The sequence below is a fragment of the Apium graveolens genome, chromosome 3 (genome assembly GCF_009905375.1).
Source record: "Apium graveolens cultivar Ventura chromosome 3, ASM990537v1, whole genome shotgun sequence".
Taxonomy (NCBI): Eukaryota; Viridiplantae; Streptophyta; class Magnoliopsida; order Apiales; family Apiaceae; genus Apium; species Apium graveolens.
The window spans coordinates 284,009,387-284,029,131 of record NC_133649.1 but is presented as its reverse complement, the minus strand read 5'-3'; the positions used below and the strand labels follow the sequence as shown (position 1 = coordinate 284,029,131).

The window sequence follows — 19,745 nt, the reverse complement described above, 5'->3', positions numbered from 1 at the left end:
CGATGTTCCCAAGGAATTGCCAGGCGGTTTGCCATTCATGAAGCCCGAAGATTACCAGTTCTTCGGAGCTTTGCTGAATGAGGAAGATGAAGAAGAAGATAAACTGTCTGCTGAGGAGCAGAAAGGGCGAAAAATTATGAAATTGTTGTTTAAGGTTCTATCATGAATAGAAATTATGGTGATAAGTATTAAAAGATATTGCTAATTCTATCATGAATAGATTAAAAGATATTACTAATTCTATCATGAATAGAAATTATGGTGACAAGTATTAAAAGATATTGGTAATTCTAACATGAATAGATAAAAAGATATTGCTAATTCTATTATGAATCGAATCGTCTACACCCTATATATAGAGGCCGAGGGGGATGCACCCACACAAACAAACATAACAATAACAGCATGGAAGGTCTGAAGAGAAAGAGAGGAGAGTCATCCAGGTGGGATGAGACTACAGAAGTTAATGCTGGTGCAATGACTCCTGGCGCTGGAATGACGACTTGGGATGATGCTATGTCGACCCCAACACCAAAACGACAGAGGTCAAGGTGGGATGAGACACCTGCTGCAGACATGGGGAGTGCAACACCAATGGAGTGCAACAAAGCTGCAACTGCTTATTATACACCAGTGGGAGGAGTTGAACTTGCTACCCCAACACCGGGGGCTATTAACATTAACTACTTGCTGAGTGATCAAGAACTCGACTCGATGTTCCCAGAGAAAGGATATACAATTTTAGATCCTCCGGCTTCATATGTGCCTATCAGAACACCTGCTAGGAAACTCATTGCTACCCCCACTCCAATGGCAACTCCACTTTATGCAATTCCTGAAGAGAATAGAGGTCAGCAATTCGATGTTCCCAAGGAATTGCCAGGCGGTTTGCCATTCATGAAGCCCGAAGATTACCAGTTCTTCGGAGCTTTGCTGAATGAGGAAGATGAAGAAGAAGATAAACTGTCTGCTGAGGAGCAGAAAGGGCGAAAAATTATGAAATTGTTGTTTAAGGTGAAGAATGGAACACCGGCTCAGCGTAAAACGGCTTTGAGACAGCTTACTGATAAGGCCAGGGAGTTTGGTGCTGGCCAATTGTTTAGTCAGATACTGCCGCTTCTCATGCAACCTACCTTGGAAGATCAGGAGAGGCATCTTTTGGTCAAGGTCATTGACAGAGTATTATATAAACTGGATGATTTGGTACGTCCTTATGTACACAAAATCCTTGTGGTGATTGAGCCTTTATTAATTGATCAAGACTATTATGCTCGTGTAGAGGGAAGAGAAATTATATCCAATCTCAGCAAAGCAGCTGGCCTGCCTACAATGATTTCTGCAATGCGTCCTGATATTGATAACATTGATGAGTATGTGAGGAACACCACTGCGAGAGCCTTCAGTGTTGTTGCTTCTGCACTAGGGATACCTGCCATTTTTCCATTCTTGAAAGCTGTATGTCAAAGTAAGAAGTCATGGCAAGCTCGTCACACGGGTATTAAGATTGTTCAGCAAATTGCTATACTGATAGGCTGTGCAGTTCTTCCTCACTTGCGTTCTCTTGTAGAAATTATCCAACATGGTCTGAATGATGAGAATCAGAAGGTCAGAACTATTACGGCTCTGTCTTTAGCAGCTCTTGCAGAGGCCTCTGCTCCATATGGTATTGAAAGCTTTGACTCAGTTTTGAAGCCGCTATGGAAGGGTATTAGGTCACACCGTGGGAAAGTCTTGGCTGCTTTCTTGAAGGCAATTGGTTTCATTATACCACTAATGGATGCGGTATATGCAAGTTACTATACAAAAGAAGTCATGATTATCTTGATACGTGAGTTTCAGTCACCCGATGAGGAAATGAAGAAGATTGTGTTAAGAGTGGTTAAGCAGTGTGTTAGCACTGAAGGTGTAGAGGCTAATTATATTCGAAGTGAAATGTTGCCTGAATTTTTCCGCAATTTTTGGGTTAGGAGGATGGCTTTGGATCGTAGAAATTATAAACAGCTTGTTGAGACTACTGTTGAAATAGGAAACAAAGCTGGAGTTGCTGATATTGTTGGACGAATAATGGAGGGCCTTAAAGATGAGAGTGAACCGTATAGGGGAATGGTTATGGAGACAATCGGGAAGGTGATAGCAGACCTGGGTGCATCTGATATTGATGCTCGATTGGAAGAGCTTTTAATTGATGGCATGCTTTATGCATTCCAAGAGCAGACCAGTGATGATTCTAATGTGATGCTTAATGGGTTCAGTGCAGTAGTGAATTCTTTAGGGAAGAGGGTGAAGCCTTACCTTCTTCAGATATGTGGTACAATTAAGTGGCGTCTGAACAACAAGAGTGCAAAGCTTAGACAGCATGCAGCAGATCTCATTACACGGGTTGCAGTGGTCATGAAACAATGCCAGGAAGAGCAACTTATGGGACATCTTGGGGTTGTTTTGTACGAGTATTTGGGAGAAGAATATCCTGAAGTCTTGGGATCAATACTGGGAGCACTAAAAGCAATTGTGAATAGTATTGGTATGTCTAAAATGACTCCTCCAATCAAAGATTTGCTTCCACGGTTGACCCCAATTTTGAAGAATAGGCATGAGAAGGTTCAGGAGAACTGTATTGATCTTGTTGGTCGAATTGCTGATCGTGGAGCTGAGTTCATTCCTGCTAGGGAGTGGGTGAGGATATGCTTTGAGCTTCTTGAGATGCTTAAAGCCCACAAAAAGGGAATTCGTCGAGCTACAGTGAATACTTTTGGGTACATTGCAAAAGCTATTGGACCACAAGATGTTCTGGCAACCTTGTTGAACAATCTCAAGGTTCAGGAACGCCAGAATCGCGTGTGCACAACTGTGGCAATTGCAATAGTTGCAGAAACTTGTTCACCTTTTACAGTGTTACCTGCCTTGATGAATGAGTATGGTGTTCCTGAGCTAAATGTGCAGAATGGTGTTCTGAAATCTCTCTCCTTTCTTTTCGAGTACATTGGTGAAATGGGTAAAGATTACATATATGCCGTGACTCCATTACTTGTAGATGCTCTGATGGACAGGGATCTGGTTCACAGGCAGACCGCTGCATCAGCCGTCAAGCACATGGCTCTGGGTGTGGCTGGTCTGGGATGTGAGGATGCATTGGTTCACTTGATGAACCACGTCTGGCCCAACATATTTGAGACTTCACCGCATGTCATAAATGCTGTCATGGAAGCCATTGAAGCGATGAGGGTTGCATTAGGCGCAGCTGTTGTACTTAACTACTATCTTCAGGGGTTGTTTCATCCAGCAAGAAAGGTTAGACAAGTATACTGGAAGTTGTACAACTCACTCTACATTGGCGCTCAAGATGCAATGGTGGCTGCTTATCCTTCACTTTATGATGAGGAGCGAAACATCTACAGCCGGACTGAATTGACTATGTTTGTGTAATTCCAGAAATGACTCTGTTTGCTGTTACTAGATTCTTACTTTGATTAGTACTCTGTAATATCTACCTAACATTTGGCTGGGTGTTTCTTTGCCATTCACCATATTATAAATAGATTGTGTTTGACAGGGTGAAATCTCTTGAGTGTTTTTTTTCTTTTCTTTCAATAAAATCAATCTGAGCCAGTAGTTGCAGAAAAAGTTTATGATATTCCCAATGACTCTGAATGTAATAGTGACAGAAAAACTTTCAAATCTGCATCTGTTATAATCTTTGAAGAAAGGATGACATTTACTGGAACAACATTGTTTTGAAAATCATTAGAGCCATGGAGCTTAGGCAGGACATTCGATATGAATCAATAGTAACCATTCCAACCTTAATATAACAAAGCTCCAAGAAAATTAGTGTTATCCAGATTGAAAGTGTAGACTTTTGTTCAGAAGCCAGCTTAAAGTTAATAAAACAAAATCCGACCATTATCATCAAATCCATACATTTAAATTTTGGAGAGAAGACGAGGCTACCGATTATTCAATCAGCAATAGCACTACGCACTCCATTGCCTGTGAGGCTGTGATAAATTCACATTTCAAGGTAACCGTATATCAATATAAATTATTTTCATGCCAAAAGGACAACAGGTTAAAATATTATAGGGGCAACCAAATACTGTCCAGGAATATCCATCAACATCAAAAGATGAGTGCAGTGAACTTATAATTATTGCTCCTTTTAACAGATCATTGCTGTTGTGGAAGATGAATGCTCAAGTCGTCCAAACTCTCCCGGCCCTGGATACTCAGTCCGTGTTCATTTGCTAGGTGCAGCAAACATATAAAGCAAGTGCGGTGAGATGTCTTTGAGGGATTCAGCTGCCCTGCAGTCATCAGGAAATGTGGCCAAGGCATCCTTGATAGATATTGTTTCCCCCTGCTCCTTTACATTGGAAAAACAAGACGATGGCAGCATGGAAAGATATCAGAATTTAGAAGCAACAGACTGACATCTAATATACCTACCTTTAATTAAATAAACTGTGTTCAAAAAGCAGCATAATATCACAATTCACAAGCCATATCAGAAAAGTTGCTGCAATACCTTGTTTTAAATCTTAAACATCCTAATTAAGAATTAAATCTTAAAATGTCCCACTTCAGTATAAAATTACATAGACCTTCCAAGATATAATTCTTTATTTCAAGGGAGCTTATGCTAGAATGAGAAAACTTGATGTCAAATATAAACAACTGTCGAGAACGAGATAAATCAACTACTCGAACAGACCGCACTTGAGATTCTTGCAAAGACCCCCAAAGAGTTTCTTTTAGTGCCTGAACATCAACTTGTTTGGACTTTCTGTCATACTGGACTTTAATCTTATTTACCTGTGTTACTCGGGTAATAATATTTTTTTATTAGAACGGAATAGTGTAACTTTCGTTATACTAACAGTGAAGAAATATAATGCAAAGGTATAATGAGTAAATTGTCATCAAGCATTGATGTTACAATAGGTTTCAGTGAAACGAAGGGAAGAGGTAGAACTCCTCACTAATGATTTCTCAGATCCATAGGAAAAAATATTAGAGTGTTTCCAAATATGTCAATTGATTAATAGCTGAAGCAACGGTAGATTGGATCATCGGAATATAATGTAAACAAACCTGACGAGGCTGAGAGACCAGTGTATTTGATTCTTCAACATCACTACAATCATTTCCATCATCAAAATGGTCAGCAAACCCAGTATCATCATTCCATGATGGCATGTTATCGTAAATATCCGCTTCATGACTCATTTCAGCTGAAAAGAAAAAAAGAATTGATCTATACCAAAAAGAAGAAAGTAATGGATCTTGCATCAGCCAATAACAACAAATTAGCCTAAAAGATCCTGATCATATTTGAAATTTCTTGTGCAGTTAAAATAAAATAATTTATATCTTCTCGACCAGAACAAAATCATCTATGAAAATGAACTTCAGCAGAGAGCTCGTGCTCTACAGACAGTGCCATCACCCCATTTACAGGATTTCGAGGGTTTAAGTCTTGTCGAAGGTAAAGTGAGTGTGTGAGTTAAAAAAAAAATCTCATTCAGTAATACTTACTTTTGGTAATAGTTGCTTTTTTTAAGTGCATATAGCTCAAACAGATGCCGTGGGTTTGGCCCTAGAACCTCAACAATCACATTCCACTACAATTTCAAGATATAACGTCAAAGTTCAAATTAGCTCTTCATAGACTGTAAAAAGAAATCACGCCTTTAAATTGTCATATTGGTCTATAAAATTGAGCCCACCTCAGCAGGACTGAAATAATCATTAACCATATGCAGTTTACCCTCTTAAGGAGTCCATCCAAAGGTCTGCAAGTTGAAAAAGGTCAGATACGCTAAGATATTCAAATTTTAAATAACACATCATAGCAGACTATAACTCCACATGGCCAGCAAAACATGCACGTGCAACTTTATTAAATAATATTAAGTACATTAAAAAAACATGAGAATATGATGGCCTGATTTCGTGTAAATGATGTACGAAAACCATTGAGAAAACATCAACTTTGTGGGAAAGCAATGTTCAAGAGGAAGGAACTACTTCGGCCTTAAAAAGGACCAGACTAAATTAGGCCTTTTCACTTTATAATTACAGCCGGGAGAGAAAATAGTGATTACATGGCCTCAAGATAAACGAAAAAGATACTGGTTCATAACTTAAATTTCACTTGATTACCTCTCGAGAGATAAAAATATCTGGAAACCCAAAATCCATAAAAGCTCGGTAGGAATAATAGCTGCAGAACATTAATGAATACAAACAATGTTTATAATTGTAAACAAAATGAATTAAAAGAATCACACAATATAACAATTTAAAATTAAAAAACATGAATAATACGTATACCAGATATTAATGCTATATGTATGGCATGCACTATGCACATTGACAATCTAGGTGACAGAATTACCACCAGTTATTCTGAGCTTGTGAAATAATTACGTATAAAGTAAAACTCTGGCACATAAGAAACACTTTTCTATCAGATAGATCTTTCTATAAGTAGTGACAATGTGAATTCATGCTTTCATTCATGAGGTTTAGTAAAAAAGCTTAACAACTATTTAGGTTGGCTTTTATTTTAGCTTAAAGGGGAAAAAATGCTGGAAAGCTTCTTAGACCGGCTGCTACCCAGTATCTTCGCTGAGCAAAGGTATTATTTAGTGTTTCATGTTCAAGTAATCAAGTTAAATTGTTAAGTCAGTTCTATTCGAATAATGTCAATCTTAAAAATAACAGTAACATATAATTAAATATTGCAACCAAAATTGTATTAGCAGTGTGGTTCATGTTACAGGTAGAAGCACCTCATAACAATTGTAATGTTTAGATGATAAAATTGGAATGGTAGATTTAGCACACGGGAAATGCATGTAGAGGTAGGATGAATCAGATGCTTCGCTTCATTAAGTTTACCAGCATTCAGGACAAGTTATATATCCATGACCGATGTGCTTCAAACTCACATAAATTCATTTTTCAATGAAATCACAGGATTATTATCATCTTAGGTTTTCACTTCATGGTTGTCATGTCGGTCGACTAGTCGCGACTAGTCGGCGACTAGTCGATTAAGCGGTGATTGGATGTCGACTCAACATGTCGACTAACTGAATGTCGATATTTCGGTCGCCTGGTCGACTAATCGGTCAGTCGACTAAGCGGTTGACTAGTCGACTAGTCGAGCTGCTCAGTGTAAAAAAAAAATCTGCATAATTTTTTTTGCATATTTGACATGATTGCGAATACTTTTCTTTGTTCAGACAATTGGTATTGATTAATTGTTACATATTTCACATAATTGCAAATACTTTTCTTTGTTGTACTAAATTGTTAGATGATTGCAAGTACTTTTCTTTGTTGTCATTTCTTAACTCTTCTAGTTTTTTCATCGGTCTCTCCAAGTGTTCGATTCTTAATTCCTTAGAATCTTAAATAAAACATTGTGGAAGGAGTTGGAACTTTGAACCTAGAACTTAGAAATCTAAAATACATAATATATATACATTTGTGTGTGTGGATATATATATGTATATTACATTTTTAATTTATAATAATTTATTATTTTTTGTCGACTAGTCAACGACTAGTCGGGAGGTCCGTCGACTCGCCTCGACTCATCGACGTGACAACCATGTTTCACTTCATTAAGTTTACCAGCATTTGGGACAAATTATATATTCATGACCGAGGTGCTTCAAACTCGCATAAATTCATTTTTCACTGAAATCAAAGGAATATTATCATATTAAGTTTTCCTCAGAGCTTCAAGAAAAGAAAAAATGTGTTCCAAGTTTCACAAGTGTGGAGACACAGATCTGTGCAAATTTTCTTTGCAATCTTTATATATGCAAAGCAAGTTGCAGTGACATCAATATGCACTAATCTCTGTCTTTCAATACTTTTCTAGTAATGAAAAAAGTTATAAATTGGTAGTTCCTAGGATAAGTGAAATACAAGAAGAAAGAGTAAAATGGTATAATAAAAGCGTCTATAGTAGGGTTGCATTCATTTATAAATTATAAATATGCTATATGTCTAGATGAGAGGAGTTTCCTTTGCAACAACACACAATATACAACATTTATTATTATTTACAATTTCTATTTACACTCTTTTCCTAAGGATCCTAAATTCCCTCAAGTAGCAATGTGCAAATTAGATTTTTGAAAGGAAATTGGCAATCAAGAAACAAATGGATAGTGTTGTGTGAAAACAAACTAAAAAAAAACGAAAATAAAACATTACTAAATTTACTAAGATAGTACCTAATATGTCATATCTCAAATATTATGTCTACTCGATAGTCTAATCTAAAAGTATAAAGCAACTAAAGGAACTGTCATAAGTCCAGCATGTTAAATATATGATCCTACGGGGCCTTCCTCTAACACCTTAAGGTTTTAGATGAGCTGGTTACTCAACATGATATCAGAGCTTAGGCTGGCGGGAGAACTAAGGTTCGATTCCCAGCCACCCCCAACATTCTCACAATTTAATGTGGACACTAAAGGCAATTAATGCCCCAAAGATGAGCGCCGGTGTTCCACTCTTCAACCCATAAATGGGCTTTCGAGTGAGGGGGAGTGTTAAATATATGATCTTACGGGGCCTTCCTTTAATACCTTAAGGTTTTAGATGAGCTGGTTACTCAACACAGCATACTGGCCACTAGGTAAAAAATAACAGATTGACGAATAAGCACCATAATTGCAAATGAAAACACCAAAGTTGTACTCCCTCCGTCCCCCTCAATTCTTTACATTGGGTAACGGGGAGTCGGCACACACTTTAAGGCTCCGTAAAAGTGTAGTTTAAAAACAAAAAATCTTTTAAAAAAAATTTAATGTTTAAACTTTTATACAGAAAAAGAATTTTTTTTTTAAAAATTGAGGAAACATATTTTATATTTACCTTAAAATGCGTGCCGAGCATTGAAAAAAAAAGTATAAAGAAATGAGAGGGACAGAGGTAGTAATATGCAGCAACAGTAACTACCTGTCTGACGTCAAAAGAATGACCGGGAGAATTCTTTCATTGGCACCCAGAGCTATTATTCTCCAGATCAGACTGTCGTGGTACAATGATCCACGGACCGTTGTATCATCTACTAATTCAGCATTCTTTAGGACATCAATATTGTTGATCACCAATTTGGGCTACTCAGTAATGGCAAGAAAATATGCAGAGAAAAAAATAAATTAGATCAAGCATTACAAATCAAAAACGAATAAATGCACTATTAAGTATTTTCGTAGTTTATCAGCTCATGCTTAGAATCTGGTAATTACTTTAAACTTTACGATTGCACCTATACCTTTTCAACTAAATATTCCTTCTTATGCTATATTATGCTATACAAAAGATACCAAAATATCTGCAAGACCCTTACCTGAAAGTAATCAAGTTCCCAAGCAGCAGACAAAAGTTCCAACAAAAGACAAGGCCAATCAGTAGCCGAATTCGCCAACGACCTCGAAAACCCCCCTTTATGATTCAACTCCCTAACAGTATTCCCTCTCCACTTCTGCTGCACCTTAATAACCTCCTTGGCCAACCTCAACGCCGCAACAGCTTCCCTATAATACTCCCCCTCCTCAAACACGGTGATGATTAGCGTGGTTGTTGAGGATTGTTTCCAGGAGAGGTCGTGGGATGATTTTCCAGGGTTTGCTTACCATTTTACAAGCTCTGGTTTGGTGTTTTCTTAGTTTGAAATGTGTGCACACCAGGTGCTTGATGAAACGACTAAGTGAGTGACAGTGTCTTGTGTTCCCTGAATTGTTGGGAAATGAAACCCGTTAATTTGAAATGTTTATTAGGTGTGCACAGGTAAAATCTTGATTTTAAATTAATATGAATGGCTAGGATTGAGTTATTTATTGGCTCTGTTTTTTTTCTAAAGTGAAATATATATTAAATTTAAAATTTTTAATATATTATTGATCGGTTAATGTATAGGCCCACATTCTACATATATATTATATTATATAAAATATAATAAGAGCAAAAAATTACTTTTACAAGTTGATATTTATATGAAACATAATTAAATCCAAAATTTAGGAGTATAATGTACAAATTAAGTTAAAATTTTGACCCATATTAAAATTTAATAATTATAAAACAAAATTACAAACCTAATTTACTAAAATAAGACACATCACATGGTCTCCCGAATCCATCTTCGAAAAATTTGCTATTCTTACAAACGCTTTCTTTAATAAGTGTGATTTTACCGTTTTCGCATTTTATAATTTCCGATTTTCACATTTGAAACATGAACACTGAAAATATGTCCCATTCAAGACGAAAAACCGCTTAAAAATTCCGGAGCAAGTATCCTCCGCTGTCAATTCTTTGATACATCAAAATTCAATCATTATTTATATTGAACTTTTTAGTAGGGGTGTGCACGGTTCGATTCGGTTCAGTTCGGTTTTTACAGAAACCGTTACCAAACCATACATGTCGGTTCGGTTCGGTTCGGTTTCTATCTATTAATCGTAACCGAACCGTGCAGAACGGTTTTTTCGGTTCGGTTAACCGTATTTCGGTTTTGATTTTTTTCGGTTTTTAATTTTTATAATTTTAAATTTAATTTTTTAATAAAATAATAAGAAATATTTAGAACCTACCATATGTAGCCTATTAACTTTATTATCTACAAAATAAAGAAAATTAAATGTACGAGGAAAAAAACAACTTGAAAAATGCGAGGTAGCAGGAAATGAAAATTACAAAAAGTTTTATAAATGAAAATGAACAAAGTACTAATCAGGTGATACCAAGTTAAGAAGTAACAGACTACTAGTATGGTAACAAATTTATTATATATATATATATATATATTTAATAATGTATTATTTATAAATTATATAAATAGAAAATTAAATATGTATTTATATGTATTATAAACGGTTCGGTTTTTCGGTTCGGTTTTTGGAGTAAAACCGTAACCGTTATCAAACCGTTCATCGATTCAGTTACGGTTTTTTACGGTTTCTGTCGGTTTCAGTTTTTTTCGATTCAGTTTTTCGATTTTTCGGTCCGGTTTCGGTTTTTCAGTTTTTGTTTGCTCACTCCTACTTTTTAGTACCCTACAATAATAAAAACATTCACAGCTAGAATATACAATGTTAATTAAATTAAACCAACTAAGATTGGGAAAATAAAATTACAATTTTTCTGTTATAAATAAACAAAATAACAAGAATAATGTTATTTATAAGATTCCTAAAAAGCTAATAAACTAAAAATTATGTACTTGTGACACATGTAACATTTTATAAGAAACTAACTAAATTTGTAATGCTAATGAAAGGTTAAATTTAGCTAAATGAAAACATGTATTAACAACATTGATATTAAAATAATATCATTATGGACATAAGAACTAATTAAAATATAAGTTAGTGAAATGCTGAACAATTTTGATAGCAAAAAAAAAAGTGAAATGGCAGTGTAACAATGCTGGGGAAGAAGAAGATGTGACATGATCTGCCGTAGAGAAGGATTAAAACTAAATTAATAAGACGTTGTAAAAGTACAAAAGGTAGATTGGTACTCCCTCCGTCCCAACCATTTGTTTATATTTGGTTTGGGTACGGAGGTTAAGAAAAATGATAAAATAGTGGTGGAAAGTTTAAAAAGTGAGTAAAGTGGTGGGACCGATTAATATTTTATATATAAAGTGGGTATAGTGGAGGTAAGTAGTGGATGAGTTTACTTTTTATATTATAAAAACTTTACTACTTTTGGAAAATTTTGAAATGTAAAGAATTGGAAGGTATATCCCAAAAAGGAAAGTGTAAAGAAATGGTTGGGACGGAGGGAGTATTAAATATGAAAGCTGAATGTACGAATGGAATAGTAATAGATATACCTTTAACTCATATAGAATTATAACGGATTGTAGCAAGTTTGCATTTAAGTGAGTGTAATTTTGGTAATCCATTTCTAAAATGGTAGTATTCCATTACTAGATCGTTGGCAAAATTTTGATGGCATATCATTAGCATTTTCCTTGTTGTGGTTTGACGGGCATTTTTGGCGTCTATTTTCCAAGCGGAAATATCTATTAATAAATATCTGGCAGTAATCCATCATGGTTTTGTTGGTATACGGTTAGTTTTTCAAATTTCTCAGTTCGGTTGACAATCCATTAGTAACTGCCAACATACCCGGTTTTGTGAACATTTTTCGTTGGTATAATTAGAAATTCTTGTAGTGTTCTCCTTCATAAAAAATAAATAAATTTATGTAAGTTTGTGCGTGCTACAAACAGTCATGAAGGAGGGTTTGAAGAAAAAAGAGATGGGTGACATCTATGAAATTCCAGATGTTGATTCGGATGCTACACCGCTTACTGGTGGATAAACTCTTTGGGATGCTATGTCGACCCCAACACCAAAACATCAGAGGTCAAGGTGGGATAAGACTACTGCAAACATGGGGAATGCAACCAGTGGAGTTTTAGAGTCAAGGGGGTTCATAGAAATTTTTTAAAAAAATCGGTGATGGTTACTTATCGGCTGCATTATGTTCAATCTCGATTTTATACTCTCTAATTCTTCACTTTCTTGTAGCATTATGTGGCAATTAACGTGAGATTTTTGCTCAACATCCAATTAAAAAAGACTATTAATATAAAAAAGTGCATCACTCATTATTTTCGTTCCTAATAATTATATTATTGCCCCGGCTGGTAAAATTATTACCACAAAAATAAATATTAACGTGGTTCTTTTAAAGATATGTATCCTATGAATACATATGAAATCAAGATTTTTTTTAAGGGAGGTCGAGTGACCTCTCTTGCCCCCATTAGAGCACATGCACCGGGGTATGTATTTAGATTGATTCAACATCATTTTTACGGTCCATACTAAAATGAGTATGCACCGTATGAGGATTGATGGCTTCAATTTTTGAAACTCCATCAATTCGGGACCCTCAACTTTAGTTTTCAACGACCATTGCAACGGGCTGCAATCAGTGGGTCTCGTGTCTTTTTATTTTACTTTTCACACTACAACGACTATATATTTGATGCATGTCACATGAGTAACGGTCCGAAATTTGTGTGTATATATTACTTCTTCTGCTTAATTGCTTGCACCAAATTTTACAATACCCAAAATTCTGTCTCCTCACTATTATTTTTCTTTGAACTTATTATATATTTAACATATTTAATGGGTACTAACTGGCTTCCTTTCGAAGAATTACAATTATGTGTTTCGTGGGCTCGACAATCCGTTGATCTGATCACCGGTCGATATTCAAACAAGAATAATTTATGGGGGTGAATTCATGAGAATTATGCAAAAAATTGGTATGGCACTGATGGAGTGCACCAAAGCTGTAGCAAGTTATTATATGAACCCAGCAGGAGGAGTTGAACTTGACTAAATGTTCCTGCAGGAATTATATATAATCTGAAAGATCAAGAGTGTGCAGATTTCTGAGCCTTCACAACTTTATTGGAATAAGTCCAGTTATGTTGTTGTTATGTAAGAGTCTGCAACATATTACACAACAAAATCAGTAACAAAATTTGAACAGGCCTAGTCGGTATAAGATCAGAAAGACTGAGAAGAACACACACATCTTACATAAAATACTCATATACTTTGGAGATTTGTTAAATTGCCAATGCCTCGAGAAAAGATGCCAGATAATTTTTGGCTAGGAGTTCCACTGAAATTTTACATATTAAGAAGAATCAATAACTATGTATCATAAAACTTTTAAACTGGATTTAATATGAACTTACAGGCCAATGACCAAGCTTTCAGCAGAACAAGTATTATAGTCCAGCTACATAGATCAACAGGATCACCATCCAAATTATCAAGAACAACACGAGGATCCACCAAGAAAGTTTTAATGCCCATCAAAGCTTGCACTATAGTTATTTTTAGACTAATTAGCACTTTGCATCCCAAAAGTTTGGTTGAATCTCACTTTGGTACTATTACTTTTAACCTTAACAGTTTGCATCCTAAACTTAAAAAACGGTGACTTTTTGCATCCCTTTGGTAGTTTTGCTGTTAAGTTAGACGTTAACGTTAATTGTCAGAAGGGCATTTTTGGTAATATTTTTATATTTCAGTTTGCATCCTAAAATTTTCCTCAAATCTTACTTTGCATCCTAGAGTTTTGAAATTCAGTTATCAAAAAATAATGGTAATTACAAATTATCAAAAAATAAATCGAGTTATATTATTTTTTATGTTCACATTAGGATTTTAAAACTGGACCATTAGTTAATTTGGTCTAGTTTATATAATTTTTTAACGCGGAATCTTTACTATATTTGTTGTATATTAAGTTCTAAAAGTCAATTTCTAAGATGTTATGACTTACATGAAACTCATAAAATAATAATTAATTCAGTGTCGTTTTCACATTTATAATATAACTGAAATCAGAAAGAAAATAGAGAGAAAGATGATTAAGAATATTATAATATGATATTACTTTATTTATAAAATTTACAAATTATAAAAGCATAAGTTATTTATGAATTTAAGTATATATTTTAAGTATTGTACAAGTAGATAACATATAATATTATATAATCTAGTCCGTTTAAAATAATATTCAAGTATTAGGATTAGACTATCTTTAATTATTCTCGTTACGCTTGTTTTATTTAGCTAATGATTATTTACTATTTTTTCTTAATATGATACTCCATCCGTCTCATAATTGAGGCTACTACAATTTATAGTACCATAATTAATTTTAAAATTTTTTTCTTTTATAAAAATTTAACATTAAATTTTTAATTAGAAGAAAAGAATTTAAAAAAATGAGGTAACTATATTTCATAAGAGTTTTAAAATGCGTGTCGAGCCTTCATATTCCAATGTAAAGAATTGGGTGGAATAGAGAGAGTATTATACTTCAACTTATTATATTTCATTTTAAATAATATAAACTTGGAAAAAGAAAATTGAATATTTTAGATAAATTTGTTTATTTATTTAAATTAATTGTGGGATGCAAACTGTTATTATTTAAATTTATAGACCTAAAATGAGATTAAAGATAAAATATGGGATGTAGACTGTAATTTACGTTTGCGTAATTTTTTTGAAAATATACATTACCAGAAATACCCCTCTGACAATAGCGTTAACGTCTGACTTAACGTCAGAAACGTTCAAGGGATGCTTATTGACAGCGTTTCTAAACTTTGGGGTGCAAACCGTTTTAGTTTAAAATATTAAACCTGAAGTGAGATTCAACCAAAATTTTGGGATGCAAAGTGTAAATTAGTCTTATTTTTATATAAACCACGAGAAAAGAAAAATATTTTCTTGACTAACTTTAGTGAAGAAAGTTTAAATTTTAACCTTCAAAGTTGACACCTTTAGGAGAAAGCAAACCATTTGAAATACAAGAAAACCAAAGAAATGTTTAAAATCATAACACAACCTCTATCTTTATTTTTATTTTTAAGACTAATGATTCATCAAAACTATAGATACACAGATTCTTAATAACCAAAACCTTCTTATCTAGAATGGTGAGCATGTTTGAAAAGAACATTACTCAAATGTTTTTCTTCATCATAACAAGGAAGTTTCATTAAGAGAATTAGAGAAGCACATCAAAAGGTTGTATTTAACAATGCCTGCATCTAATTTAACAAGCTACCATGTAGAAATTTAAAATGAGTTTACATAATTTTTCGAAGTAGAATTGAGATTACAAAAGGACGCTAACAGGAGCAATACTTAACATATTCAAATGTGATACATAACTTAAAAATTTAATTGAGAACTACTTGCGGTGCTTATGATACCAAAGTAGATAATGCCAATGAGATTCTGAAAGGCCTTATCTAAATATGGAACTCCCTCTCATTACACAACTGAACCATATTCCACCGACCTGAACTCTGATACCATGTTAAGGAACTAGTCACTCTAAAATCTCATGGGTTTTAGAAAAAGGCCCTTTATATGATCTCATATTAGTATTCTAACATAAACAAAACTCGTTAATATACTGAACTTTAAGCATAACAATTTATAACTAAATATTTGCGTCTTTGTGGAAGAGTGATCATCAATATAGTTCTCAATATTTAAAATAATATATATATATCATATTAAAATAATTAAATACTCGAAACTATGATGTTCATTTCGGCCAACCCCTCAATATATAACAATTTTGCATGCTTGAGAATCATTGATCAACAAATCTGCACACATCTTCTCCGAAGAATTTAAAGACGACTGCAAATTGCAGCTGATTCTGAAGTAGGGATTCTTATTCCACCATAACCAATTTAGTAAAAGACGGTCCTTAAATTTGGTTTTCAACATTATTCGCAATACTCTCACTGATAGCTTTCATGATCTTGTCATCTACGTTGTCTGGCGATCCCCAGAAGTTTAGGGTTACATATACGTTACACTTATTTGAATTCATATCAAACCAAGTAAGTTTCTTCTCCAAAATTGCACCTTCTTGAATTTCGTAAAATACCGAGAAATGATTGTTAAAGGAGTTGAAAGATAAATCAACACTATGAAAATTGGTTAAATTTATGTTGATGTTCCAATGAGATCTAATAGTAGGTTCTGAGAGGTTGAAGTTCGAAACCGTAAGCGAGTCGATTTCGAATTTTAGAAACTTGGCATTAGATATGATAAAGTCTCCCTATAGGGGGTAGGGGAGGGAAGAACAATACGGCCATTAAAAAAATCGAGTATAGTTGACATCATTATTCCTGATATGTCAAGCTCTCCTTTTATGGATGACATTATATGATGATGTCAAACTCTAATTTAATTTGATGATGTCATGTTCTACTAATACTTCCAGACTCGTTGAATTTATTAATAATAAGCGAGTCGATTTTGAATCTTGAAAATTTGGAACCGGATATGATAAACTGTCCCTGAAGAAGATCCTGTAGAAGAGGGAACAACAATATGACCATCACAAAAATTAATAATATTATGGAGAATAAAATCTGAGAGCATTCTTCTTCTATTTCTTGTCGAGAAAGATGATTCGCCATTGTAATATTATATATAGTAGTCACCGAAAAGGAGAAGAGATTGTTGCAGATATCATGAACGAGATGTGTGTATAAATACTACTCCATTTTTCTAGTTTTTTTATCCATCAATCAAAATCCACATTTTACTCCATCAAGTCAAATAAATTAATAATTATCATAATATAAAATTGAGATAATAATATCACCTGATATAATAATATAATGTGGATAATATCTTGGGACAAAATTAATGACAATAATGACAATATAATCGAGACTGACGGAACAATAAGGATGATAAGAGAGGGCTTTGGATTGGTTTTGGGTCCATTGGTAGGCAAAAAAAAAGGTAAAGTAAGAAACGAGATCGCCCGGGGAACTTCTCCTTTCCTTTTTTCTCGAGTTAGCTATTCGTGGATGGCTCGCTACTTTTTGATGCCACAACTCCCATGTCCTCTTTTTCTCAGTGTTGTAAAAAGCGCAAATCGGACCTAAGCGGTGAGGTCACCTTCTAGCGCTTAAGCGCTAAAGCGGGCGCTTAAGCGGTTTTACAAGCGGACGCTTAATCGGATTATAAATAAATTAATTAATATGTATATATTAAAAGTAATGAATATTTTTTTGAATAAAGAGATAACATTCACGTATTATAATAAATTAATAAAATAATCATTCACAAAATCATAATCAACTTAAAAAATACAAGTAAAATTTAAAAATATCAAATTATACCTTTTTTAAAAATAAGATTTATTTTTTTCTAATAATTTTTAATTCCCCTTTTAATTGGTCAAAAACCGCTTAATCGTTCAAAATCCACTTAATTCCGCTTAAACCCGCTTAAATTTTATTAAGTTTACCAGCATTTGGGACAAGTTATATATTCATGACCGAGGTGCTTCAAACTCGCATAAATCCATTTTTCACTGGAATCACAGGAATATTATCATATTAAGTTTTCCTCAGAGCTTCAAGAAAATGAAAAATGTGTTCCAAGTTTCACAAGTGTGGACACACAGATCTGTGCAAATTTTCTTTGCAATCTTTATATATGCAAAGCAAGTTGCAGTGACATCAATATGCACTTATCTCTGTCTTTCAATACTTTTCTAGTAATGAAAAAGGTTATAAATTGGTAGTTCCTAGGATAAGTGAAATACAGGAAGAAAGAGTAAAATGGTATAATACAAGCGTCTATAGTAGGGTTGCATTCATTTATAAATTATAAATATGCTATATGTCTAGATGAGAGGAGTTTCCTTTGCAACAACACACAATATACAACATTTATTATTCTCTAAAATTTCTATTTACACTCTTTTCCTAAGGATCCTAAATTCCCTCAAGTAGCAATGTGCAAATTAGATTTTTGTAAGGAAATTGGCAATCAAGAAACAAATGGATAGTGTTGTGTGAAAACAAACTAAAAAAAACGAAAATAAAACATTACTAACTTTACTAAGATAGTACCTAATATGTGATATCTCAAATATTATGTCTACTCGATAGTCTAATCTAACAATATAAAGCAACTAAAGGAACTGTCATAAGTCCAGCATACTGGTCACTAGGTAAAAAATAACAGATTGACGAATAACAACCATAATTGCAAATGAAAACACCAAAATTGTACTATGCAGCAACAGTAAGTACCTGTCTGACGTCAAAAGAATGACCGGGAGAATTCTTTCATTGGCACCCAAAGCTATTATTCTCCAGATAGACTGTCGTGATACAATGATCCACGGACCGTTGTATCATCTACTAATTCAGCATTCTTTAGGACATCAATATTGTGGATTACCAATTTGGGCTACTCAGTAATGGCAAGAAAATATGTAGCGAAATCAATAAATTAGATCAAGCATTACAAATCAAAAATGAATAAATGCACTATTAAGTATTTTCGTAGTTTATCAGCTCATGCTTAAAATCTGGTAATTACTTCAAACTTTACGATTGCACCTATACCTTTTCAACTAAATATTCCTTCTTATGCTATATTATGCTATACAAAAGATACCAAAATATCTGCAAGACCCTTACCTGAAAGTAATCAAGTTCCGAAGCAGTAGACAAAAGTTCCAACAAAAGACAAGGCCAATCAGTAGCCGAATTCGCCAACGACTTCGAAAACCCCCCTTTCTGATTCAACTCCCAAACAACATTCCCTCTCCACTTCTGCTGACCTTAATAACCTCCTTGGCCAACCTCAACGCCGCAACAGCTTCCCTATAATACTCCCCCTCCTCAAACACGGTGATGATTGGCGTGGTTGTTAAGGATTGTTTCTAGGAGAGGTCGTGGGATGATTCTACAGGGTTTGTTTACCATTTTACAAGCTCTGGTTTGGTGTTTTGTTAGTTTGAAGTGTGTGCACACCAGGTGCTTGATGAAATGACTAGGTGAGTGACAATGTATTGTGTTTCCGGAATTGTTGGGCTTTCTTGGCTCTCGCTAAATATGAAATCACCCTATTTATATTTTGTAAAATGAAACCCGTTAATTTGAAATGTTTAACAGGATTAAATATATCCTGATTTTATAGATTTGGAGCTTATATATTTATTCTTTTTTAATTTACCTATCGAACTAAAAGTCGGTAAATATTAGGTGTGCACATGTTTAAGTGAAATCTTGATTTTAAATTAATATGAATGGCTAGGATTGAGTTATTTATTGGCTCTGTTTTTTTCTAAAGTGAAATATATATTAAATTCAAAATTTTTAA

At 34.2% G+C, this 19,745-nt stretch overlaps 2 protein-coding genes across 3 annotated transcripts; one reads left to right on the top strand and one right to left on the bottom strand.

The window, feature by feature from the left end:
• The first annotated feature begins 372 nt into the window (after positions 1-372).
• LOC141711097 (uncharacterized) lies at positions 373-3,601 on the top strand. Its single transcript, XM_074513535.1, has one exon. It carries the CDS (start codon positions 406-408, stop codon positions 3,421-3,423), a length of 3,018 nt encoding a protein of 1,005 aa, XP_074369636.1. The 5' UTR covers positions 373-405; the 3' UTR covers positions 3,424-3,601.
• A 221-nt stretch (positions 3,602-3,822) lies between these two features.
• On the bottom strand, positions 3,823-19,524 carry LOC141713484 (condensin complex subunit 2-like). 2 transcript variants are annotated; one of them, XM_074516916.1, is made up of 9 exons: positions 19,061-19,504; positions 18,668-18,827; positions 9,377-9,760; positions 8,983-9,143; positions 6,160-6,220; positions 5,724-5,789; positions 5,533-5,618; positions 5,089-5,228; positions 3,823-4,360 (listed from the first exon to the last, which is right to left on the bottom strand). In XM_074516916.1, the coding sequence occupies exons 7-9, from the start codon at positions 5,561-5,563 to the stop codon at positions 4,235-4,237; spliced, it is 297 nt and encodes a 98-aa protein (XP_074373017.1). In that variant the 5' UTR covers positions 5,564-5,618; positions 5,724-5,789; positions 6,160-6,220; positions 8,983-9,143; positions 9,377-9,760; positions 18,668-18,827; positions 19,061-19,504; the 3' UTR covers positions 3,823-4,234. The 2 variants fall into 2 exon arrangements, 1 of the variants encoding a protein (XP_074373017.1); XR_012571971.1 differs by lacking the exon at positions 3,823-4,360 and adding an exon at positions 4,369-4,809 and having other exon boundaries at positions 19,061-19,524.
• Between the last annotated feature and the right edge of the window lie 221 nt (positions 19,525-19,745).

Bases quoted from the DNA above. Each gene is read 5' to 3' on its own strand.
- LOC141713484 (XM_074516916.1), bottom strand. From the start codon at position 5,563: ATGCACTTAAAAAAAGCAACTATTACCAAAA. The intron at 5,229-5,532 runs GTAAGTATTACT...TTTTCTTTTCAG, and splicing joins AAAAGCAACTATTACCAAAA to CTGAAATGAGTCATGAAGCG. The intron at 4,361-5,088 runs GTTTGTTTACAT...TCCAATGTAAAG, and splicing joins TGGTCTCTCAGCCTCGTCAG to GAGCAGGGGGAAACAATATC.
- LOC141711097 (XM_074513535.1), top strand. From the start codon at position 406: ATGGAAGGTCTGAAGAGAAAGAGAGGAGAGTCATCCAGGTGGGATGAG.